General features: G+C 40.5%; 2 protein-coding genes across 2 annotated transcripts in view; one reads left to right on the top strand and one right to left on the bottom strand.

Moving 5' to 3' along the window:
* babam2 (BRISC and BRCA1 A complex member 2) overlaps nucleotides 1-20,854 on the bottom strand; it is a 256,454-nt gene extending 235,600 nt beyond the window's left edge. Inside the window, 4 exon segments of the mRNA XM_034195366.1 lie at nucleotides 4,891-4,985; nucleotides 12,198-12,274; nucleotides 16,589-16,744; nucleotides 20,781-20,854. Of these exon segments, the coding sequence (XP_034051257.1) occupies nucleotides 4,891-4,985; nucleotides 12,198-12,274; nucleotides 16,589-16,725 (309 nt within the window). The 5' untranslated portion in view covers nucleotides 16,726-16,744; nucleotides 20,781-20,854.
* A 161-nt stretch (nucleotides 20,855-21,015) lies between these two features.
* The window catches only part of rbks (ribokinase), a 79,253-nt gene continuing 72,665 nt past the window's right edge, over nucleotides 21,016-27,603 (top strand). The window contains exons 1-2 of the mRNA XM_034159464.1: nucleotides 21,016-21,133; nucleotides 26,571-26,632. Of these exons, the coding sequence (XP_034015355.1) occupies nucleotides 26,571-26,632 (62 nt within the window). The 5' untranslated portion in view covers nucleotides 21,016-21,133. The remainder of the gene's footprint in view (nucleotides 21,134-26,570; nucleotides 26,633-27,603) is intronic.

Below are 27,603 nucleotides of genomic sequence, written 5' to 3'. Positions count from 1 at the left end.
GGACAAGGTGATGTACAGGAGTGGAGGAAGGTACACACAGGTGGACTGTATCCTATGTAGGAGGTGCAACTAAAATAAATTTTAGTCTGTAAAGTGATGGCAGGATTAGAGTGCAGTTAGACAGCATCGGTTGGCTTTGGAGGTGAAGAAGAGAAACAGAGCAAGAGCTGAACCAAGGATCAGATGGTGGAATCTGGAGGAGGACGGCTGTTGTGGGAAGCTCAGGGAGGAGGTGAGACAAGCACTAGATAGAGATGAAGTGATTCTACAGTAACTACAGAGGCCTAGAGTTGATCAGCCACAGGATGAAGTTATGGGAAAGAGCAGTAAAAGCAAAGCTTATAACAGAGGTGAAGATCTGTGAGCAACAACAGGGTTTCATGTGAAAAAATAGTTATGTTTGCTCTGAGAGTGCTGATGGAAAAGTATAGAAAAGGCCAGAAGGAGTTGCATTGTGTGTTTGTTGATATAGAGAAAACTTATGACAAGGTGCAAAGAGAAGAGTTGTGGTACTGTGTGAGGAAGTCTGGAGTGGCATAGAAATATGTGAGGGTGGTGCAGGCTACAGTGAGGAAAATAAGTATTTGAACACCCTGCGAATTCTTGCTGGTTGGTAGGTGTTCAAATACTTATTTCCAGCAGTAACATACAAATAAATTATTTTAAAAAAAAATCATACATTGTGATTTACAGATTTTTTTTTTTTTTTTTTTTTTAGATTATGTCTCTCACAGTGGACATGCACCTAAGATGAAAATTTGAGACCCCTCCATGATTTCTAAGTGGGAGAACTTGCAAAATCGCAGGGTGTTCAAATACTTATTTTCCTCACTGTATGTATGAGGACAGTGGTGAGATGTGCAATAGGAATGACAGATGCATTCAAGGTGGAGGTGGGATTACATCAAGGATCAGCTCTGAGCCCTTTCTTGTTTACAATGGTGATGGACAAGAACAGACAGGAGTCTCCATGGACTATAATATTTGCAGATGACATTGTGATCTGTAGTGAGAGTAGAGAGTAGGTTGAGGTGAGCCTGGAGAGGGGGAGATATGCTCTGAAGAGAAGGGGACTAAAAACCAGTAGGACCAAGATGGAGTACTTGTGGAAATTAGGGGAAGATAATGTTTCAAAACTCAACAGAGTACTAAACTGCAGGACTCCAGTTAATTGCTCTTATGCTTGTTTGTACCCAAGATAAATATGGCCAAACTGTGAAATGCAGAAGTGAAAGTGGCATGACGTCACGCTGGCATAGAGTACGCTCATAATCTACACCTTGACCACATGTTATGGGCCTTCCTGAGCAAAATCACCAACAGGTGTTTGAATTCAGCCAGCATCAGGGAAAGTTTTTTGTTTTCTTCAATTCTTCCAAGTGGCCTTAAAGAAAGGGCAGAATATGGCCTGCAGAACTCTGATAATTTGAGTCTGAGACTGCTGCATTACAGGAAAGGTCACAGTCACACAGATAAAAGCCTAAAAGCAAATGGGGTCAGCCATAATTAGGCAAACAAACAGGTGCATGAAGACTATTATCTGACCTCTGGTATTTGACAGGGTTAACTATAGCAATAATAAAACCCTTCTAATTTGTTTAATTTAGCATTTTAACAATACATAAAACTGTTAGTGTAACACTCTTGTGTTACATATATATATATATATATATATATATACAAAATGCATCAACAACAGGACAGAGAATATTTTCAAAAGGTCCAATTTCTTACATTTAGCAGTACTATAAAGTTCACCCATTTAAATGCATATATTACTGTAATGGTTCTCAAACATGTAGCTATAATGATGTGTTATTGTTCATATGTAACTGAAATACTGTTTCTGCAATATTAGTGCAGGTACTAATTGTAATAGTGTGACAATTTCTGGGTACTTGCACTTGCAAATGTGATATCTTACATTTGCTGTGGTTTTTGTCCAACTTTTTTCTGTTTTGTGTCTGCCTTTACTCCCAGCAAGCAAAGCCAGGGCTCAACAGCTGCCAACAGCATTGTAGGATTTTGCAAATATTTTGTAGTTAATTAATATGCTTTCAACATTTCCAAAACTCTGCAATAACACTAAACCTGTTGAGAATTCATTGTGATGTCGGCAGTTACGAGCAGCAACAAACAATTTGCATTTATTTATAGTTTATATACCTCAGAAAGGCCCCTGCATCATGATCACTTCAATCACTTTGGAAAAATTAAATCAAAATGACCAAATATGCCCATTTTGTCAGGTTTTGTGGGTGGGGTGGTTAATAAATAATAATAATTTTGGAATTTTAAAATTTGAATTGTTGAAACACGCCCCATCTCATAAGGACGCCATAAAAAGGAACAATTTGAGGTAAATCCAGAACTGGATCAAAATTTTGTCATCTCTAACTAGACACAAGAACTACTGTATATCCACAAACATTTGAAGAAATCTGTTACTTTTTACATTTTTGACACAAACACACTGGCGGACAGGGGAAATCACACAAATATCTCAGTTTTGGCAATAATACCACTGTTAAATTACAATATTATACAATACTATGGTTACACAAGTTCATTGTGTTGCAGGCGAATTGTTAGTGTTTGTTCACATTAACAAATGTACAGTATGAGACAATGCTGTAATTACCTTTATCTTCTGCGCTCAGTCTAGATGTGATTAGTAACTTAAGACATGAGGCCAATATTTCACATCAAACAAAACATGCAACATAGTAAAGGGGTGAACCCACCTAGGATGCTGGGTTATGCAACATACCCAGACACAGCTTCATAGTTTTTTACATGATGCACCTTGACATATTTGTCTCACAGATGTTTGCCAAGTGCACCAAGAATAGGATGAGTTCAGGTCAGAGAGCATGGTGGTGCCCAAAAGCTGCTGTTTCAACAGTAAAATTAACACCAATGGCATTGTTCATTTTGGGTGAACTCATATTATGCAGTCTGGACCACACCCAAATGCATTAAACCTATAAAGTCCAGTTTGTTTGACTAGGGTGAGCGCTCTGGACTGTGGTGTGGGTGGGCCTGCTAGCTCAAGTCTGGCCTGACTTGTAAGAGTGTTGTGCGGTGTTGAGCCAACTCTGCTGCGGCTGTAAGTAGTGTGAACACAGACAACGGAGGAGCAGTGACTAAACATGAGTGACTCGACTGTTCAAGTTAATATTATTATTACAACTTGGACAATACAGTCTTCAATTCATTCAGCAAGATTTGGGTTAAAAACTGGTCTGATGTCTTACCATATTAATGAACACGAATCATGGTTAGCACACAAAAGCAGCAAAATATTTCCTCTTCTGCCTCCATGAAAATCTTATCCCTTATTGTATAATTTATTCATGCAGGAGAGGCTTTACATAGGGAGACTGGGTGAAGTAATTCTTACTAAAAATCCTCAGTATTTTGCTGCATCAGAATGCACCGTACAGACTTTGCACAACCATGCAGTTGCACCTTTTACCTTTCGTAAAATGTTCCATTGAAATTACCTCAGTCTATGTTAACTGTGTGAAAACAAGACTTACAAACACACATCTTTGACACCTGCTTTTTTGATGCAAAATAATCCACAGCTCAGTATACAGATAAAAGCTTCAATCATCTGTTTTTAAATCTTGTCATGCCTGCAGTATGACTGATTGAAAAATCCTGCATTGCATAATTTATTTGGACAAAACAGACTTTATATGGGGAAGCAGGGTGAAATAAATATTACTAGAACTCTGCAGTAGTTTGCCACATTGGAATGCACCATGTGGACTGAGCACATCCATTCAGTCAGGCCTTCTACCTTCTGTCACATGAGCCACAGAAATTTCCTCAGATTATCTAACATTATATTAGCTTTATGTGAAGACAAGCGCCCGTATAAAAGACGTTTAACACCATTTACCTCAGTATGGAGGTGTGTGTGTATATATACGAGGTTTGTTAGAAAAGTAACGGACCTTTTTATTTTATGCAAAAAATATATGGATTTGATTCATATGTTTTTACGTCAGCCAAGCTTGAACCTTCATGCGCATGCGTGAGTTTTTTCACGCCTGTCGGTTCAAGCTTGGCTGACGTAAAAACATATGAATCAAATCCATATATTTTTTGCATAAAATAAAAAGGTCCGTTATTTTTCTAACAGACCTCGTATATATATATATATATATATATATATATATATATATATATATATAAACAACCTAAACCTCTGTTTTTGTGTGTATGACAGGTAGAAGGATCACCTGCTTTACACAAGCAGCACATTAAGCAACACTTCAGTACCACAGATTTGTCTGATTTGTTTGTCGTCTTTCTCACAATCAATGTTTTTACAACACGCAAGATCTCTGTATCTGCAAGAAAATAAAACCATATTGTCCCACCATGACCCTGATGCTGAAATAGGTCCATGAATTAATGTGTCAGTGAACGTGTCAAAACTGTACATCTACTGCACAGTCTTTGTCCAATTCCACCTAACTGTCATGAGATTTTTTTTTAAAACAGCCCAAAAAATGACAATAAGCTCTGGACATGGCTCCTGTGTCATTGGTACATCGTCTATATGTCCAAAAGACAAACAATGGGTTCCTGACACACTGAGGACATTTTCTTTTGGGAAATGTGTCTTAATTACTGATTATTATTATGACCGTGATGACCATGGGAAGTGGGTTCACCCCGTAAAGCACATATAAGCCTCAAAAAAGGGTGCAATGAACACAAATTAATTTTCTTGTGTAGAATAATATAATAAAACCTTCAGAACATAATAATAATGATAATCATCTTGATGAGGTGGACTGCAGTGAAATGGCATTTCAAAAATAGACCAGAAAAGCTTGCAGTGGAATTAATAACGTTTCACATAGTGCTCACCGGTAGTTCTGAAGGTTCAGGGAGAAACTCTGCATCCTCGCCAAAAATAAAATCTGGTGGCAATTCTGGATAGCGTGCATTGAATATGATATCCCCTGTGAGAAAAGAAAAAATGGATTGAAAACTTCATACATGAACCCAGACATCAATTCCTGAAGCATATGTTGACAGGTTTTAGTTACTCTGTATTAGTACCCATGGGCACAAAGACAGTAAAGCTACGACAATCGGACATTTGACCCCAAGGACTATGACCTTCACCTAAATGACTGAACTCTAGCTGACCTTGCCAAAGCATTTCTGATATCCACCTAAGTGTGTGAGGCATTTGGACCAAATCGGGTTGAAAATCATTCTCCAGGAGTTGCATCAGGAAGGGCATCCGGTGTAAAAGTTGTGTCAAATCAACATGCAGATCCACCTCACATCTGCTGTGGCGACCCCGAGTGAAAACAAGGGAGCAGCTGAAGGGTCTTACTTACTAATTCCTGAGATGTAAATTCAGGGTCACCCTTCACTGACAACATTTTGTAGAAATCATTAAAAGGTCCCTTGGAGATAGTAGGTCCTTTCAGCACTCAAGGTCCCTGCAGCAGATCTGAGGTGGATCTGCTTGTTGATTTGGCACAGATTTTACACTGGATGCCCCTCCTGATGCAACTTCATACTGGAGAATGAGCAGGGGTGGGGTCTGAACTGGGAGTCTTCCACACTGGAAACAAGTGCACTTACCCACTTGTCCAAAAGGACCCTGGGAGATATAGGCGAAAAAAAACAAAATGCACATAGGCAGGCATGACCTTGACCCCATACATTGACCTCTGGCAAATTTAACCTGAGGAACTGGGGAACACACTCTGCCAAGTTCGACACAGGTCAGGGAGACTTTTGACGCCAATGATTGACCTTTAGCAAATTTAACCTCACCCGGGTAATTCCAGAACTCATGCATGCCAAGCTTCATGGACATTAATGCACCATTGAAGCTGGTTTGTAATCTACTGATAAACACAAAGAAGAAGTTTTATTTCTATTTATTTATTAGTGTTTAACCTCTTAAACTACAGTCCCCAAATTTGGGGACTTGCCCTGTTTTGGAACATTTGAACACTCATAACTAGGGATGGGTATCGAGAACCGGTTCCTTTCGGGTATCGTTAAGAAATGATTCGATCCGACATCAATAAGCTTTGTGCTTAATGATTCTGTTATCGGTCCTTCAGAGTGGCCGTTGTTTGTCAGGAAAATGATCATTTCTCTACATTGATTACAGACCCTGCAGCGGGTCCTTAATCAACTTTTCTGCAGCGCGGCTTTGCTTTGAACCTTGAACCAATCGAAGCGTGGTTCGCAGATTGAAGCAATGCTTCGGTCGATTGCTTCGTTTATTTCTTTCTTTCGCTTAATTTTCCCCCGCTAAATCCCTAAAGAGCATACGTCTGTGAGTATTATTTACCTTTTCTATGTTAAACCGACCTGTTATGGTCTTTTGAAACAGTTGATAGATGTATTTTATAACTTAAAAACGGGAGCGATGCTAACGCGTTAGCATGTCTATGGTATTTTCAAAGTTAAAAGTTAGCATTAAGCAGTTGCAGCTGTCATCACGTTCGGGTGCATTTGTTTTCAAATTGTAATATTCCTTAAATTTATTTTTGCTTATATATTAATAATCTAATGATTATTATATACAATTTTAGAGAAAGAGACAAAAAGAACCTGAATAGAAACACAACAGAAAATATATAATAGCAATTAACAATGAACATAAATAAATACATACAGAAATAAGTGTTTCCTGTGAACACCTAGTGACTCTTACACCTCCATTTCATCCCTGTCTTATTTAAGTTTAATGACAGTTTGTTCCGGTCAAACCATATTTTCAATGTGTTAATTTCTTCAGTGATTTCCTCCAGAACTTTCTGCCAAACTAGAAAACTGCTGCATCCTAGTAAGAGCAGAATACTACTGGAATGAATCCGAGTAAGGAAAGTTGTATTTGTTTTTTCTCACCTAAATGGATGCTGCACTCACTCCAGTTTATTGTCTGGAATAGTCCCAGATTGCATTTCAGAGCTTCTAGAATTCAAACATTTTCGTGCAGGTGGTGTTGGGGGGTAATTTTGGGTTTCAGCTTTTTTTTGTTTTTCACCACTTTAATCCCTGAATATGAGTTGTGATTCACTTTTGTGCGGATTAAAGTTACTAACTGGGACTCCTGTCTCGTTGCGAGAAAGAAACGAGAATCTTCCTCCGTTCTGTTCACACAGCTCCAAACGTTGCGCGGCTCTCTGACAAGTCAAGATAGAATTCAGTCTGAATTAATAACTTCAAAGCGAAACACAGTTTTGTTTATTTTTATTTATGTCCAGAGATCAAGGATACAGTGACTAATCTCATATTTATTTACTTTAAGACTCAAGGAAATACATGGAAAACCTGTAAAGCCTACTTTTAGTACAAAATTCACAAGAGGTATCGATAAGGGAATCGATAAGGAATCGGATCGATAAGCAGAATCGATAATGGCATCGATATCGATAAAACCATATCAATACCCATCCCTACTCATAACTAACCAATGCTGACACCAACATACACTTATTATACATCAAAATGTCAAGCGAAGTCTCCTCTACAAAAGTAGCCACTTCAATCACATATCAACTAACCACAGCTGAAACACCAAGCAAATAAAGACATAAATCGGAAACTCATTTACTCCTACCAAGTATTATTTACTTTCAAATTTTTTTGCATCCACAACATCCCCTAGGACCTGTCTTTTAGCTGATCCAAACTTTTGCATTTTTGACCTTGTACAAGCTGAGAAATAAATCATAATGTGTGGGTATGTGATTTTGGTGAAATAGGCTCTAGGGCTTAAGGTGTTAATTTCAGAATGTGGCTGAAAATGTGACCAAGGTGATCACCTGAAAGGATTCATGACAGATTTAATAATTCACATGTTGAAAATCACGTGATGTCACCTTGTAGAAGCTGTTAACATGACATAGGGCAATGCTAAAGGCTAATGATGGCACAAGTGAATAGCTCCTCTGTAACATTTTATAACAAGTATCTCTACTGTCAATGCCCTTACGTGTGCGGCTCTGAGGAGGATTACGCACCCACAAAGCCACAATGCCTGACACACACACACGCGCGCACACACACACACACACGTAAGGCCATTTACAGTAAGGATTTTCATCATCACTATTTGTCAAGTTAAATGTGCCTAAAAGTTTAACAAAATACTTTATGTGCAAAAGCCCAAAAGAGCCGAGGTTGTGGATAAAAGAGGCCAGTCAGTATTTTCCCCAAAGAATAAAGACACAAATTCCTTGACATTTGATTCTCACAGTATTTACAGTATATGAGCATTGGGGTCTCAAGATCAGTTAAATTCATTTTGTTTATCCACAATAACCAAAAAACTAGAAGCATGTCTCTGTGGGCTTATAAAAAAATGACATTTGACATCCACAGTCAGGACTTATTTAATGAGCAAATGTGACCTTTACGACTGAACTCAAAATGCTGCCGAACACATCATGTTGAGACAAAATTCACGTTATGATATACAATTGTATCAATCAATCAATTTTATTTATATAGCGCCAAATCACAACAAACAGTTGCCCCAAGGCGCTTTATATTGTAAGGCAAGGCCATACAATAATTACGTAAAAACCCCAACGGTCAAAACGACTCCCTGTGAGCAAGCACTTGGCGACAGTGTATGCAAAGGTTTGGGTACCCCTGATAATTTTCATGATTTTCCTTTATAAATCATTTGTTGTCTGGATCAGAAATTTCAGTTAAATAGCAGACAAACACTGATATTTGAGAAGTGAAATGAATTTTCTAGTATTTACAGAAAATGTGCAATAATTATTTAAATAAAATTGGGAAGGTGCATAAATTTGGGCCCCCTTGTCATTTTATTGTTTTGAATACATGTAGCACTAATTATTGGAACACAAAATTGGTTTGGTAAGCACACTGACCCTTGACCTCCTTACACAGGTGAATCCAATCATGACAAAGGGTATTTAAGGTGGCCATTAGCAAATGTTTACCCTCTTTGCATCTCTTCTAATGAGTGGCAGCATGGGAGCCTCTTAACAACTCTCAAATGACCTGAAAACAAAGACTGTTCAACATCATGGTTTAGGGGAAGGATACAAAAAGCTATCTCAGAGATTTCAGCTGCCAGTTTCCACTGTGAGGAACATAGTAAGGAAATGGAAGACCACAGGCACAGTACTAGTTAAGGCGCAAAGTGGCAGGCCAAGAAAAATCTCATAAGCTGAAGCGAAGGATGGTGAGAACAGTCATAGTCAACCCACAGACCTGCTCCAAAGACCTACAACATGATCTTGCTGCAGATAGTGTCTCTGTGCATCGTTCAACTATACAGCACACTTTCCACAAAGAGATGCTGTATGATGATGTAATGCAGAGGAAGCATTTTCTGCATACACGCCACAAACAGAGTCGCTTGAGGTATGCTAAAGCACATTTGGACAAGCCAGCTTCATTTTGGAATAAGGTACTGTGGACTAATGAAACTAAAACTGAGTTATTTGGACATAACAAGGGGTGGTATGCATGGCTGAAAAAGAATGCAGCATTCCAAGAAAAACACTTGCTACCTACAGTAAAATTTGGAGGTGGTTCCATCATGCTGTGGGGCTGTGTGGCCAGTGCAGGTACTGGGAATCTTGTTAAAGTTGAGGGTCACATGGATTCCAGTCAATATCAGCAGATTCTTGAGGACAATGTTCATGAATCAGTGACAAAGTTGAAGTTGCTGGATCTTTCAATAAGACAACGACTGTAAACACTGCTCAAAATCTACTAAGGCATTCATGCAGAGGAACAAGTACAATGTTCTGGAATGGCCATCTCAGTCTCCAGACCTGAATATTATAGAAAATCTGTGGTGTGATTTTAAGCGGGCTGTCCATGCATAGAAACCAACAAACCTGAGATGTTTGTTGGTTTCTGAAAGAAGAATGGTCCAAAATACCTTTAACCAGAATACAGACTCTCATTGGAAGCTATAGGAAGTGTTTAGAGGCTGTTATTTCTGCAAAAGCAGGATCTACTAAATATTGATGTATTTTTTCTGTTGGGGTGCCTAAATTTATGCACCTGCCTAATTTTGTATGTCTATGTTTGTCTGCTATATGATATATTTAACTGAAATTTCTGATCCAGCCAACCAATGATTTATGAAGGAAAATCTTGAAAATGATCAGGGGTCCCCAAATGTATGCATACAACTGTATGACACAGAATTCAAACCTAAAGTCAGGAGTGCCAATTTGAAAAAACAAAAATCACAACAGAATAACACTACCACAAACAAATGGTTCCAGGAGTCAGATAAGGTTTCAAAACTGCACAGAATGAGAATTAGTTGGAGCCAAAAGTGAGGGCGAGACATCCTGACAATATCACCAATAACACGCAGCCTCGGCTGGTTCACCGTGTTCTCTCATCATGTTGCACAATCCTATTTGTGTTGCTCTGCTACCCCCGCCACCCCTTCTTTTTTTTTTTATATCATTATTGGAACAGCAAGAAGAGACAAACATGTGGAAGTACTTTTCCAGAGAAGAGTCAAAAAAGGGAGCGAGAGCATGTAAATCAGTTACAACCACTGGAATTCAGTCATAGATATGCTGGCACAATTCCACGAGGAAATGGAAGCCTTGGAACACCAACCTTTGTACATGTTATTATATTGGCCTTTATGTGCTGCTTTGTTTTCTCAGCCTCAAAGAGCAGCGAGCAGGTCTCTTCAGTCAGAAAAGAAACTGCACACAGAACGGCCTAACGTGCCTTTACACATTCTTAATTGTAGCCTGGCCAAACATTCTACTGAGGTCATAAGGGCGTAAAACGTACAAGGGCAAAGACCGCAAATTGTTGTTTGGCAGTACCAGCTAGAACGGTGAAGTGGGGGTGCGTTAATGGTGCGCAGCTCTCTGCAGAGCGTCCCATGATTCTGCACGCTATCAGCAGGCTTGTCCACAGACTGGCAGGAACCTGCTCAGTACTGCAGCTAGTACAACAGCTTCAGGGCAGAAAGCCAGTGGCTTGCTATTATATTTTAAAGGGGTCACATTATACACCTTAGCAGCAAGCTAATGTAGGTCACCAAGTGCCATGAAAACAATTATTACCTTTTGTAGCCACAAATACCCCATAAACACTGAAGTGACGCATGCAAAAATAATCCAATTTAGTACCTGGGACAGCAGCCAAATTTGACCGAGGCAGTACAACCTCAAGTGAGAAAAAACAAAACGACACTTAAGATCCAGTCTCAGTATAATATACCTGATACGAAATTGTATCACAACCTTCCCAGCTAAAGACAGATAGGATTCAATTTCCGATTACACAAGTAATTTTTGTTACAATCAGAATGAAAAATGTTGGTGAGTCAATCAGTCTTTCCGTCAGTCCATTCCACCTAGCTTGCATCAGCAATACCTCAAAAACATAAAAAAAACCCCACCATTATCAGGTAGCGCCCCACATTGTTATAGCACATAGCACATTTGAGCACTACGTCAGTCATATCGGTGTCACCAGAAATAAAGAATGGATAGAATGTGTGGCTGGGGATGACAACAAAGCCTTTCAACTTTTCAACAGTACTCGAAGAAAATGATATCAAACTGTCAAGATAATGAAAAACATGGTCTGAAAAACACCTTTTTTGTATCTGAACACCCAAAGTCTAGATAAATGCACATATTAGTCAGAAAAATATTTGTGATTGATCGGCATGAATGACTTCATAAAGAAGTCATACAACAGACATAAACTTTGTGAAGACAATGCATATACAATGTTTGAGACATCATACTGCTTAGTGGCTGCAATTAGAACAGATACGTCCTCAACATTGAACGTGTCCGATGTCTTTGTGATGCGCTCAAGGTATCACATACAAAACTTTTCAGAAGCTCAATTAGACACACAGAATTAAAAAAAAAATCTTGCAATGCTGAACTTGTCTGAGGTCTTACTCAGGTGATCTTATGAAGTATGTTTCATGAAGTTTTTGTTAAGATATCATGTACACATCGATCATAAGGACACGCAGACAGACACACATGGAGTCAAACAATTTGGCAACACAATTAAATAGATTCTGCCCTCCTCTGTAGGTTGATGGATGCAGTCATAGTTGGACATGATGACCCTGACTGGGTTATGCGCTCTCCAAGTGCCCTTCTACATAATTATTACATGTGAAAAGTAAATCATTAACTTACATTTCAGGGTCTCTCCAGCATAGGGGATGTGAAGCTTGAAACGATCACAGCAGGGTCCAGGGGTCAGAGTCGTACAGCTGGAAATAATATCAATGAGATTTGAACAAGACAGCCAATAGTTACAGTGCAAGTTTATAATGAACTAGCATGTTGCCCGTGGTGATCCACAGGCTCTAGATGGGGTAGTGTTTATAAAATAGATAGCTGACAATTGTCAAGGGTGGTAATAAGTTATGCAAAGTTTCTATAATGATCTGGAATGGCATGTGAGTCCAGAATGTAATTATCAATGTCCATTGTTCAGTGTTGTTACATAATATTCGTAATTTCGCTAAAAATATTTGTCCTATCAACTTTCTGTTTTGGTGCTGTTCATCCTTGACCAAAAATACTGTAAATAAGCATACCAAACAACAAATGTCAGCTCGCCCCAGTTTGTCTATGAAAGAAGCCATACACACGCATAGATGTACAGAGAGGCCACTTGTTGGATTTTTTTATATATATATATATATATATATATATATATATATAGCTGAAGAAGGAGTCCTACTTATCTTTGTTGGTAGGTGGGACCCCAGAGGCAGCTGACAGGTACCGGCAGGCCAAGCGTGCCGCAGCCCGTGCGGTCACAGAGGCAAAAACTCGGGTCTGGGAGGAGTTCGGGGAGGCTATGGAGGAGGACTATCGGTCAGCCTCGAAGAGATTCTGGCAAACCGTCCGACGCCTCAGGAGGTGGAAGCAGCTCTCCACCAGCACTGTTTACGGTGCGGGTGGGGAGCTGTTGACCCTGACTGGGGATGTTGTCGGGCGGTGGAAGGAGTACTTCGAGGATCTCCTCAATCCCATCATCACGTCTTCCGAAGAGGAAGCAGAGACTGGGGACTCGGAGGCGGACTCATCCATTACCCAGGCCGAAGTCACCGAGGTGGTTAGAAAGCTCCTTGGTGGCAAGGCTCCTGGGGTGGATGAAATCCGTCCTGAGTACCTTAAGTCTCTGGATGTTGTGGGGCTGTCTTGGCTGACATGCCTCTGCAACATCGCGTGGGGATCGGGGACAGTGCCTCTGGATTGGCAGACCGGGGTGGTGGTCCCTCTGTTTAAGAAGGGGGACCGGAGGGTGTGTTCCAACTATAGGGGGATCACACTCCTCAGCCTCCCCGGTAAGGTCTATTCCAGAGTACTGGAGAGGAGAATTCGACCGATGGTTGAACCTCGGATTCAGGAGGAGCAGTGTGGTTTTCATCCTGGTCGCGGCACACTGGACCAGCTCTGCACGCTCCATCGGGTGCTCGAGGGTTCATGGGAGTTTGCCCAACCAGTCCACATGTGTTTTGTGGATCTGGAGAAGGCATTCGACCGTGTCCCTTGGGGCACCCTGTGGGGAGTGCTCCGGGAGTACGGGGTCCGGGGTCCTTTGCTAAGGGCTATCCGGTCCCTGTACGACCGCAGCAGGAGCTTGGTTCGCATTGCCGGTACTAAGTCAAACCTGTTTCCAGTGCACGTTGGCCTCCGCAGGGCTGCCCTTTGTCACCGGTTCTGTTCATTATTTTTATCGACAGAATTTCTAGGCGCAGCCAGGGTGTAGAGGGGGTCTGGTTTGGGAACCACAGAATCTCGTCTCTGCTGTTTGCGGACGATGTGGTTCTGTTGGCGTCGTCAAATCAGGACCTTCAGCGTGCACTGGGGCGGTTTGTAGCCGAGTGTGAAGCGTCCGGGATGAAAATCAGCTCCTCCAAATCCGAGGCCATGGTTCTCGACTGGAAAAAGGTGCTTTGCCCTCTTCAGGTCGGTGGAGTGTCCTTGCCTCAAGTGGAGGAGTTTAAGTATGTCAGGGTCTTGTTCACGAGTGAGAGACGGATGGAGCGTGAGATCGATAGACGGATCGGTGCAGCATCTGCAGTGATGCGGTCGCTGTATCGGACCGTCGTGGTGAAGAGAGAGCTGAGTAGAGGGGCAAAGCTCTCGATTTACCGATCGATCTACGTTCCAATCCTCACCTATGGTCATGAGATTTGGCTCATGACCGAAAGAACGAGATCGCGAGTACAAGCGGCCGAGATGAGTTTCCTCCGCAGGGTGGCTGGGCACTCCCTTAGAGATAGGGTGAGGAGCTTGGTCACTCGGGAGGAGCTCGGAGTCGAGCCGCTGCTCCTCCATGTCGAAAGGAGTCAGTTGAGGTGGCTCGGGCATCTTTTCCGGATGCCCCCTGGACGCCTCGCTGGAGAGGTGTTCCGGGCACGTCCCACTGGGAGGAGGCCCCGGGGAAGACCCAGGACACGCTGGAGGGACTACATCTCTTGGCTGGCTTGGGAACGCCTTGGGGTTCCCCCGGAGGAGCTGGAGGAGGTGTGTGTGGATCGGGAGGTCTGGGCGGCTTTGCTTGAGCTGCTGCCCCCGCGACCCGACTCTGGATAAAGCGGAAGAAAATGGATGGATATATATATATATATATATATATATATATATATATATATATATATATATATATAAAACCATAAGGCTTGTCACACTGTTATTACATTGACTATAGATCTGTGTTGCACATAATGTTCATAGTCACATTCTCCATCCACCAACTTTGCACTAGTGTCATTGCATTTTACACGATTTATGCGGTTACTAATTTAATTTTGCTGTTACAATCAATTGCAGTTTATTCTGTTTACATTTCTTTTACACATGGATTATTCATTCCATTTAGTGTGCAATTTGGTTCCATACGTTTTGTACAATTGCACGCTGCAAACCCTGCCCATGCACACACTAGTGGGGGCGGCGGCGTTTAGCGAAACATGCAGAGTTTGTTTTGGTGATAGACGACGATTTGAAGGAGCTAAATGATGGTGCTAATTCTTCTAAGACACACACACAACACAAACAAATCCACTATGCCATAAGCTGTCTGGAGGCAAAGAAGAGCTGTTAAGAGGATGAAGTTAGAATGAAAAGCTGGACAAATTTCTGATGTGATTTTTTTGCTGGAGTGAGGAAGTACACAAAGTCTTCTTTTTTTGGAAGTACACAAAGTCAGTGGAAGGCATCATGTACTAGATCGTCAGAATTATCTGTGGACTCCTATTTAAAGTTGGTGTTGGATTGTTGATGTCAAAACAGCAGTGAGGAGCACATCTGCAGCTGAGAGATGAAAACAGCTTCCATGAGCTTAATTACAGTAATGCACCACATTTTATTGTCTGTAATGATAATAGTGTTGTAACGATGGAAACAGCTAGATTACCCGTTACTGAAAAACAAAAATAACTCAGTTTGTAATGGCATTTATTTTAACTGAGTTATTCCCATCGTTGGTGTTACACCTATAGTAAAGAACACCCTTAAAGCTAGCACTGATGATGCAGATGGTCACCCCACTGACTCTGGTCTGCTTGAGCTTTCTCCCTGTAAATCAAAAATCCCTGATTTTTTTTTTTTTTAACCTCTTGCCAATATGCTTGATCCGGGCACGGGTACCTTGAGGTGACTTGTGTTGTGACTTGGCGCTGTATAAATAAACTGATTTGATGATTACTATTCTTTTCCTGGGTCTCCACCATGATAAACTTAATTTAATGTTACAGCCGCGATACATTTACACGTGTAAAGTGATAAGGCCTCTGCAAAACACTGGAATGCAATGCAAATACCCCGCTGTATCTTTCTCACTCTGCATCTGGGCTTCACCAGTGAGAAACAGGTGTTTCCTCACAGATAGCACAGAGGTGCACATCAACTCTGCTTTTTTGTTTTGTTTTATTTGAGGTTTTTTGGTTCAATACTTTTGAAGATGTTCAGATGTTTTGCTGATTAAATATTAGAGGAGTGGTTCTCAACCTGGCTACATGCAGTCAAACAAGTACTAACAGACATCTGAATGAGCTAATCAGCTTGTGGCAGTGCAAGGAGAGATGGAAAATGTGTAGGATGGTGCTACTCGAGGACCAAGTTTGAGAACCTCTGTATCAGAGTAATAAACTCCAGCATGTTGTAAGTGTTAGAGTTTTTTTTGGTTTAATACTTTTGAAGTGTTAGTTATTCCTAAACACTTCAGATGTTTTGCTGATTAAATATTAGAGGAGAGGTCCAAAAGTTACTTACATCCCCTTTAATGTGCCTTTTACTGTATGTAGTGTATTGCTTTATGGTTTTAACTTCTTATGGGCTCAGTTTGTGCAGCACCTTTGAATTCCCTGAAAGTGCTTTATAAATATTATTATTATTGCATGAAGATATTCTGCACAAATTTATGTCAGTCAAATTCAGAAGTGCAATTGTTTTATGTGGAAAGCAATTCAACATCTTTCCCATGTGAACTGAATTCATGATGAGTACAAAGTGAGAGAAATGGAATTCATCTTGAGAGGAACATAAGGCTCAAATCTACATCTCACCCAGTCTTGAGGTCTGTGACACGGAGGCAATTCGTGGAATCAAGTCCTACCCGACCATTCCGCACCACACTACACAGCAAGGGTCGCAACTCTGGCGAGATCCGATGCAGTGCAACCTCAGGCGACATATTGTTCATTTTATCCAGTCTGTGAAACCTGTGAAGACACAGTGAGAAGATCACAATAAAGCTAAAGAGCCTTTCAAATTTCATAAAATTGAGAAAATTTATTTTTGACTGAAATCCAAGCGTTATCATGTAGGTTTATGTTTGTAAAGGCTGGGCCACACTTCTCCGGCACTTCTCCCATCAAAGCGAACAGCGACCTTGACACTTTGCAGCTGCAAGAGCTAGCTGTCTTGACAACAGGTTTGTCTTCACTACAACAACGTGCACGTTGCAGCCTAAGACGGCTGCAACGTGCGTAGTTAAAGTAATGTATCAAACGTTCTTGCCGGTATTGCTTCTGTATGAAAACGTTGCTTTTCGTCCCACACATGGACGAGTCACGTTCAGCTGGTCGGATCTTTACTTATTGATCCGCTCAGATATCGTCAATGTTCATGTAAGACATAGGACTTGGGAGGTTGGATGAAGTTGGATGACAATCAAATGGAATGTTAATGGTACGGGAACTACACAAATGAGGAACTGTCAACACAAAATAAAACGGAATACAGACAAATTGAGGCTGTCGTCAGGATTTGTTCACATTTTTCAACAGTTTGAAAATTCTGATGAAGCACCAGTTACAGGAACGAAGCTGGACAACGGTTAAACAATGTCTCCGAAAGTCAACTTACGTCCAGATTTCTTGTTCTGTTTTGGCTTCTGTGTCCTTCGTTAGTGCCGTGTGACCGGGGCTTAACACGATGGAAAATTACAGCTCATTTTAATGAAGAAGACATATTTATCTGCGGTGAAATTCCATAGTGAATATTGTCTTTTCCTTCATCGCCGTCATGCAGGCTGACTACAGGAGGAAGCTTGTGTGCACATGTGTGATGGTTTGAGATTACCTGTGACCCATTTTATGTTAACATCCATAAGACGTCTTGTAAATCACTTCCAAATCTACCAAATGTTGGTCATAGCAACTGATCCCTTGAATTTCTCACCCTCAGGGGTTGAAATTCTAAACTGTTCCCAGACAGCATTAATTTTAATCATATTGGCAATATCATACTATGAATCCCTTATCTAAATTGTAAGGAATAAAATTAGAGTGGTGCCAAAGAAAATTATTTTGATGACTTAAATCTTAAAAAAAAACTGTGGCAAGATACCTTTAATTATGTTTACAAAGCCAGTGTTAAAGTATGAGGTTTGTTTTACATTGTTTTACTTTAACATTGGTTTGTAAACCTCATACCAAAGGATTATGCCACACATATGACATAGAGATTTTAATCCAACAAGAATATTAAACCGTTTTCTATGTTTGTAAGCAGTCAGCTTTCAATATAGGTGTAATTATTAAATATAGGAGGTGAGGTCAGATTTTGGATCCTAGACAAGTGTTGTAGATTGCTGCATCCACCTCGACAAACTGCTTTTGATTCTACCTGGAAACCACACAGCCAGATTTGTGGTCCACCTTTACCTCCTGAAATGAACCATCTATCTGTGGCAGTAAGGTATTACTTGGTTGACCCCTTGGCTTTGTTGTGGGCTGGATCACTTCTCTCTGCACCAAGTCACTGCCATTTTTAAGCAGATGGCTTATTAGCTGCATTACTTGCTTAGGAATTATGGCTGTTTATATACACAGTGTTTCCATTTTCAGAGTCAAGTCTGAGAGCATGTGCTGGTGCTGCAACCATAACAGATTCACACATCTCTAAAAAAGTAAGTCCCTTCAGCTGCTCCCTTGTTTGCACTCGGAATCGCAACAGCAAATCTGAGGTGGATCTGAATGTTGAATAGGAACAGGTTTTATGCCGGATGCCCTGCCTGCTGCAACTCCACATAATATGGAGAAATGTGGCAGGGGTGGGGATTGAACCAGGAACCTTCCGCACTGAAACCAAGTGCTTCTCTAAAATAACCATCTATCTGTCACAGTCAGGTGAAATGTGATTGCCCCTTGTCCTTCTCCAGCTCAGGCACCTGCGTGCTGGATCATGCACAGAGAAATGTGCCACGTGGCCAAAATGTTGAAGCTGTGATGATCCCTCACAATGCAAGTGAATTTCTTTATCTTAGTCTCTCTAAATCACTACTTGTTTGATACAAAGTCATTTGGAAATCTTCAGGTGGAACATCTCAGAAAAGAAGTAGCCAAAAAAGGACAGTTGACCCTCAAGATCTCTCTCTTATGCCATATCATGGAATGCCAAAAAAATTAGGATTTTTGATTACAGAAATACTGATGTATTCAACTTTCCAGCGGAAGATGTTGTGAAAGCCCGTCACAGGGATCTTGTTTGGATGATAATACATGCTGTCGGAGGAAGCATACTGCCAATGTGGGTCAATTTATAGACCAACCTTACCACCGACAATCTGCCCCGACAAGAAGTTTGTTATATGCCAAACCTTTGTCAGCCCATCACAAATTTAGATGTGACCCACCAGATACTTATCACAACACAAATGTGTGCAATGGAGTGCAACTAAGAGTATGGGGTAGTAACCTATGTGTTATGTGTATTATCACAACATTAAATTACTTTTTGGCTTATTCATTGTCCGTTCATTTGCGCCCCCTGTTGTGGGTCCGTGCTACGACACCTTCCCAACACTATGATTTAAATGCAGCAAAACCTGTAATTCATTGACCATCTTCCAAAAAACCAAAGTTTGACAATGTCATCATTATGCTCAGTACTTTTCATGTGGAGATGGCCTTTTTCAAAGCACTTGGCAAGCTTGGTGAAGAGTCAGGTGGAGCAAACATGCTGACCGAAACTGATGTGCTTGCACCTGGGTCGCTGAAAGGGTTCCTTACAGTCAAACATTTCAACCATTGTAAATGGCTACACTGTCAGGATGTCTCAGGGAACATGTCCTGCAAGTTTTATTGATGCCCTCCGCATGATGATTAAAACCCTTGGGTGGGGTCAATGAGTGCACTTTGACCTGTTCATTGTTCTTAAGTAGATTTGCCCAAAATTTAGACACTTAAGAATGACTGATTTTTATTGTATGTTGGTAGAGGAATGCTTTTTACATGGATGTACTCAACCATGCTGATGAAACGTAAATAGCCAGTGGGGGTCCAAAGTGTACCCATTTTTTCATCTTTTTTTATTTTGCTTAATAACGGTACCCTATAATGAATAATTAAACTAAAGACGTCATTTGTCTTGACCCAGTCCCCCAAAATGGTAGTGAGTAGCGGTCATTTTAAAGTCACCCCTGAAGATGGAAATTGGGCGGGTCACAACCTTTGACCCGTTCTTAAGTAGCTTTGTCCACAAAAATGACACTTAAGTTTACCAATATATCAGCATGCCATAAATTTTATTGTGTAAGTTTCACTGATGTACTCAACATGGTGATTAAGACTGACAATTAGCATTAATTGGGTGACACATCCTTAATCAGACCGCAATGAAGATTATTTTAGCATAGGTTTGGAAGATATCCTGGAGTATGCTGATAAAAAACAAATTTTGGGGGTAGTTTCAGAGGCGCCCCCTCGTGGATACCACAGTTGCAACACTTAAGACTGACCGTTCAGGGATCCATGGTACCTAAGGTGTTCAATCCAGGTGTCAAACCTTTTGTACTCGTCATGCTGATTAAATCTCTCTAGGCTTTCTGACTAATACGTTTTTCCCTGGAATTTGCCTAATCACTGTGCGGTGTGGAAGTTTTCTTATTATCCCTTCTATATTAATTTCAGAGCCTCGAGTCTCAGATATTTCAGGAAAACATGCTGCCAAACGAGGGAATAACAGTGTCTGTCTGCCGTCACACTGCCTTTCCCTACTAAAGGTGTCACCTTAACACGTTAAGCTGTGCCACGCAGACTATAAATATGCCTTCTAGATAGATAGATAGATATGCAAAAACAGACATTTTTCAGGATGAGAAACTGTACAGAAAATCGTTCGCTCTTAGCCACTTTTAGCTTGTGAAAGAAAACCATGACAAAGTACTATTAACTGAAGCTTTAACATGGTCGAAAACTACTCTGTAGTTATTGTTAATTCATGCTTAATAAATACGATAAGCATTTAAAGTACCTGAAGGAGCTGAAAGTAACAAATATATCAGGCTTAACTCCAATGTTTACTCCAAATTTCCGGTTTGTTGGGTCCTTCAGATAGCCCTTGGTTTACTAGTCTAAGATATTGCCTGTTGACAAATTAAATATTTTTCATTTCCAGATCCAAATTTTACGACGTGTGTTGAAATAACCTACTTTAATTTTACATTAAAAACATGACCAAATAATTTAAATTAATTGGACATGCGTATGCTGTGACGTTATCCCGGTATGTGATCTGGCATTATCCGCAGCGCTATGTTTGTGGACTGAACCTGACGTGTTTGTGGGTTTGTTGTCAACTCTGGAAGAGCAAATTCTGAATTTAAGGTAAATATTTCGTGTCACTTCTCTACAAACTTGTCTGAAAACGGTCTATTTTTGATTGCAATTGCTTTGTGCTTTCCCCACAGTTGTGTTCAGAGAATTTAACTCACACGGGCTTTGGAAAGAGTCTAGTGTTGTTTGGCTGTATTCTGAACTTTTCTGGCACCTCTACTTAAATACTTCTGATAAAAAACAGGTTTTATTTCAAATAGTGCATGCTTAAAACATTTGACTTTTCCTATTTGAACTTTTGAAATGCAGCCTTGTTGAAGTATGAGACACATGAGTGCAGTTAAAGGACATGTCGCACCAAAATCATAACAATTTTGATTTAGGCTGTTAGTGACCATCCGATGATTAATTTGTGCTCTTCCGTGACCGGTTTCAAAGGTACACGGCATTCGCAACAAACAGCTACGGAGATGTCCGAAAACAAAGTACTCGTGAGTACTCGGGTGTTTCCGACAAGTGACGTAGCAACTAGAGGCGTCCCTGCGTGCGCTTGATTGGAATGCAGTTGATAACGTTAAGAACGGAGGCACAGATTAATTCTCAAGTTTATATAAGTGTGATGTTGTGCTATGATGAATAGTTTTTAAGTGAAAACTGGTAATTGTGGTGAAGTTATGGTAAAAGCTGCAGCTTTGTGAAGGCTTCTGTGCACCTGCACAGCCATGAGTCATAAACGCAGCCTGTCAACAATAATTTCTGCTCCAGGACCAGCCTTGTGTACGATTAATTATGTTGTTATCAATAAAATCTAATATATATATATATATATATATATATATATATATATATATATATATATATATATATATATATATATATATATATATATATATATATATATACATCTGCTGCTGGGGGAAAAAAACCATCTTGGAGACATTCCTTTTCACAGCGAGCTGAGAGGAGCCACGAGCAGCAGCAGCACATGCGCGCACACACACACACACATATATATATATATTATAATACAAAATGCATGTACAGCAGGACAGACAATATTTTCAAAAGGTCCAATTTCTTTTTCATCTTTTGTCTGGAGGACACAGCGTACATGATTTCCAAAAACAATTTGAAATGTGGACTCATTAGACCACAGCACACTTTTCCACTTTGCGTCTGTCCATTTCAAATGAGCTCAGCAGTGCATCCTCATCAAGCTGGCTGCTTTGGCTGCTGTTCCTTGTCGTACTATCCATGAGACAATCATCCGGAATATCCATGTTGGGACCAACACACACTTCTCCCCTTTTTATCTTTTCCTCTGTGGACAATTCTTGGGCCGCACGCTATTATGTCATTTGTTTACGCACAGCGGGCGGGTATAGCCAGGTAGGGTCGATGTAAATTTACGCTACCAGCCTAGCAACGCCTCTGTAAAGTGATAATAATGTCCAGTAATTCCTGGAAATAATGTATTGACTTTTTCCAATGTACAAATCCATCTCTGTGTCCAGGCAGTCTGTTAAAAACAGTGTCAGATGTGCCCACGTCCATATACACAGCTTCAGTAAACCAGCATTCCCACAAACAGCGCATCACCACACTTTAGGCTCCAAAATCCGACAAGAGTTAAGAGTTTCGAGGTGAAGTGTGTCGTCTCTTGTCTGTAAATCCGAGCCATCACTTTCAAACGGCAATTCAGAAGCTTCTTTTTCGGACAGGGCAGGTTTGTTTCCTTCTGTCTGTCCATCACTGATATGTTTCTGTTTTGCTAATGAGGACGTCACACACTGAAAAATGCAGAGAATTGCCGAGTGAAACTTTATCCGGAAATGCACCTGCTAACGCTCACAGTGGGAGGAATAAAATACATCAGAGATCACTAATTATTAGCACATGTGTGTGGAGACATTTACAGTCATGAGTACTATGTTGTCTTACTAACTGGGATGTTAAAAAATGTGAGGTATGTGCTTTAATATAATTCATGTTTCCAAAACATGAGAATGCGTCTCCATCCACATTCCAAACACTGATTTCATCCTAACTCCCTCACTGGAACCCAACCCAACCCCACTGTTACAAGGAGATGACATGAGGCCCTGTACTTGTACATCTGAATGGAATCCAGCCATTCGGTACTTTAAAGTTTTCCATTATCCCCCTGGCAGCCACCTGCGCTCCCCAGAATGCACCACGGCACCAGCAGAGTTCCGGTGTCTCACAGTGCATGTAAACAATGACTAGTGAGGATGTGGATGGTGTTGATCTAACGAGTTCACGAGTGATTGTGATGATGACACATTCTCCCAAGTTGAGAGGATTATCTCGAGGAGGTGTAGCTCCTGTGATGAACTTTGTGCACTGATGTTGTCTTGTTGTCCATGTTCTTGAATGCAGCAAAAGGGCCTACTTTATGTATGTGTGGACTGAGCAAGCTCAGGCATGTGCTACTGCTGTTTTAACTAACATACAAAAGGATAACTGCAAGTTATGTAAGATGCTAACATGTCCCAAAGCAGGATGTTTCCTGGTCCTTGCCCATTATCTCTCAGAATCCTGGATTTCAAAGCTACATATGCATCAGTTTTTGGAGGTACTGACACAAAATTTGCAGACCCACTCAGTCACTGACTGACTCCACTATGCCGCACTACTAATTGTCAGGAAAATGTTAAAATGAATGCCAAGATAAAAGCCTATTGTCTTTCATACCTGCTATTATAGGGAAACAACAGACAGAAATCAGTAAGAATGAGAGAGACTCATTACTCTGGTGCCATGTGAAGTAATACCTTAAATATGTCGTCTATGAACAGAAGACATGTAGCTCAAAATAAAAGTAGAAGATGAAGACAAAGGCTGGTTGAAAATTTGAGCTTTTTGAAAATTTGAGGTCAATATGGGACATTCTAAGACTTCTTGAAGATAACAACAAGAGAGTGTAGGAACTGCATGAAATAGGACATGTTTACACATTCTTACTGTCATTTTACCACGTGTTGAGTATTTTGGAAAAAAAAAATGCTGTTTATTACATATGGGCTTGGTATTTCCTGGCATCAATGTTATGTACGTATTTATGGAAGAATCGATTGGCGAGGGGAAGGCTGTAAGCTAGGAATAATGCTTTTAAAAAAATTGTCATTTCCGCAAGGGGGGCGCGCCGACCCTATTTCACGATTTAGAAAAACCCCTGCCTGTAGCTTCTCCCTTTTTTCACCTGGGGTTGCCACAGCAGATTGGAGGTGGAGCTGCATATTGATTTGCCACAAGTTTTACACTGGATGCCCTTTCTGACCGAACCCTACATTACATGGAGAACAGGCAGAGGTGATCTTGAACCGGGAACCTCCCTTTCTGGAATCAAGCGCACTCGCCACTGGGCGACCACCCTAGATTTACCAGACAGTACCATATTCATTCACTCATTCATCACTCATCTTCAACCACTTATCTGGGATCGGGTCATGAGGCAACAGTTCCAGCAGGCGACCCCGGACTTCTCTTTCCCAGGTCACATTGACCACTTCTGACTGGGTGATCCCCAGGCGTTTCCAGGCCAGTGTGGAGATATAATTTCTCCATCTTGTCGTGGGTCTTCCCCGTGGTCTCCTCCCAGATAGACATGCCTGGAACACCTCCCTAGGGAGATGACCAGGGGGCATCCTTACCAGATGCCGGAACCACTTTAACTGGGTCCTTTCAGCGTGAAGGAGTAGTGGCTCTACTCCGAGCTTCTCACCCTATCTCTAAGGGAGACCCCAGCTGTCATCCTAAGAAAGTCCATTTTGGCCACTTGTACCCGCGATCTAGTTCTTTTGGTCATGACCCAACCCTCATGACCATAGGTGAGAGTAGGAATGAAGACTGACCAGATCGAGAGCTACGCCTTTTGGCTCAGCTCCCTTTTCATCACAACAGCACGGTACTTTACCCACCTCTTGAGCAAGCACATTGGCAAAAATGGCAAGGAAAACTGTCTCAGGTCTTTTGTGATTGTTGGAAGAAACCTCAAGCAGAAATATCAGTGTGTTCACCTGCTATGTGATATATTTAACTGAAATTGCTGATCCAAACAACCAATAATTTATAAAGGAAAATCATGAAAATTATCAGGGGTGACCAAACTTTTGCATACAACTATATATAGATCACGACCTGCTCACTGGAGCCCTTATTTAAAATTCTAAAGGCTAAAATTCTTCTCTATTACCCGTGCATAGAACGGGTAACTCAGCTAGTATATGAGATAACACAAAATGCGAGGGATTGTTTAGCCTGGGTTACACTCTGAGTGGTTTTGTGTTTGCTCAGCTTAAGTCATATTCGTTTTCTTTTGATATCCTTATATGGTTTAAAAAATGTGACCTTCAGCTAAGTGTGTGTGTGTGTGTGTGTGTGTGTGTGTGTGTGTGTGTGTGTGTGTGTGTGTGTGTGGTAAGAGCAGAAGAAGTAGTTTGGTGATGATAGTCATTATCTGAAATTCTAAAAAGCATTTTTTTTTTCCAACCATAAGTCGTCATGTAGTTGTAATAACAATCATTATCTGGTTCACTTTGGGCTGCCCCATGAGAGGCCAAAATATGTCATTTTGCAAAGTTTTTTAAAATGGGTTCCATGGCAGTTTTTTGCTTTTGATGTCTGCTCAGTCTAAACTCTTTCACTCTTGTGTACAGGTTTGATTTGCGTTTGACTGCACAATTTCTAGTTTGCAGAGTTTTTTCCCCCCCAAATCCAGTTGCATCGACATATGACACATAAGTCATTTCTTAATTCATTCATTTGGCTTGTTGCTTTTTAAATGTGTCTGCAAACACTTATTCAACTTATTTAGTGAGTGAGTTACTTAGTTATGGTAACGTAGAGAGAAATTTTGCACGAGGGAGACTTGAAAGAGGATCCAAAGCTTTTTAAAGTGATGACACAAAGCAGATGTTCTGTGCTTGCTGTTCTTGCCTACAGAGGGAAGACAATATGCTGTGAGATGTGGGAGAGAGAATTGAGCCATCCTACAGCCAGCGGCCAGGCTTTCCAAGTCTTCCACTGCCTAGGAAGAGATTTGAAGAGATTAACACACTAGCATTAGCTCTGATACAAGCCGAGGTTTGAATTAATTAAAGAGTTTGTTGGGCTGCAGAGTGTTCATGTTTTGTCGAATTTAAATGCCCCCACCTCCTGAAAGACTGGAACCTGTCCACCCAGCCAGCGATGAATGCTCTATTTATACATCCGCCTTGTTTCATTGGAGCTCATGCTAATGTGGTAGATGAATAATATCAAGTCATGTGTGAAGACTGTTGGAGAAACCACTTTCCATATTTTGCTTGAAACAGCCTGAAGGAATGAGTTGTACTTTTGGATTTTGTCCTCATTTATAAAAAGAAAACCAGAAACATTCTAATTCAGCAACAACATTATTTATAATAGTAAAACTACGGTAGTGTTTAAAAAAAAAATTAATGACCACAATATGTGTCCTTATCAGATGATGGCTGAAGACTCGTTGGACGTGATGGTGGTCGGCTCCTGCATGACTGATTTGGTGAGGTGAGTGAATTCAGCCCGGGCTTATGTTTTTCTGTAAAATCCCTAGTTTACACACAGTGAAAAACCCCTGACACATTTTCCATTTTGCCAATTTGTCATTGCTTTTTGACACCTTCCTCAGGTGGGCCCAGCAGGAAACTCATTAAGAAAAATTGGATTTCCGTAGTCCAACATGCATTTTTAAAAAATCTTTCCAGCAGAGTTTACCTCAGCATCACAACTAACTGTGGTTCATTTAATCTGTGGGTACGGCTGAAAATTGTTTAATGGATTTTATGTGTAATATACATTTTATTGAAAAAGCCTAAATCATCACAATATAGTTGTTTCGGGTCATTTATTATTTATAGTAGGAAAAGGTGCAGTTTTGTAGGAAACACAAAGGTTTAAAGGATCCAAGGCACTATTCACTATTACATATATATACAGTTTTGCTCAAAGGTTTACATACCCTGGCATGATTTTTATTTTTTATTTTTTGACCATTTTTCAGAGAATAATGAATGAATGAATGGTTTATTCAGCACGCACGCACAGACAAAATCTCTCATTTACAAAACAAGTCAAGAGAAAACAAAAATTAAAACATATAGAACAAAACTCAAACAATTTACCAATTTAGTGCGGTTGAAAGGGTGTGGGCAGAAGCAAAAGCTTCTAAACGCCCACCCCGTACATCAATTTCTGTGTACAAACAAAAATAAACACAAAAAAAAAAAACAATTTCCAGTCAGCAATGTAACGCAGTGAAACATACAAAGTAATACAACAAACAAACAAACAAAAAATAGCCACATAGTCAATTTACTTAATTACGCAAACTATAACAAGTTAATGTATTATTTTTATACAGTCTTTTAAAACAAGCCAATGTACTGGATACTTTAATACAATCTAAACAGTCATTCCACATTCTAACACCCTTTACAGAAATGCAATGACTTTTAGCAGTAGTTCGAATCTTTCTTCTA

This window comes from Thalassophryne amazonica, chromosome 19 (genome assembly GCF_902500255.1).
Source record: "Thalassophryne amazonica chromosome 19, fThaAma1.1, whole genome shotgun sequence".
Taxonomy (NCBI): Eukaryota; Metazoa; Chordata; class Actinopteri; order Batrachoidiformes; family Batrachoididae; genus Thalassophryne; species Thalassophryne amazonica.
Note: the sequence above shows the minus strand (reverse complement) of the source record. Positions and strands in the feature narration are given on the sequence as shown.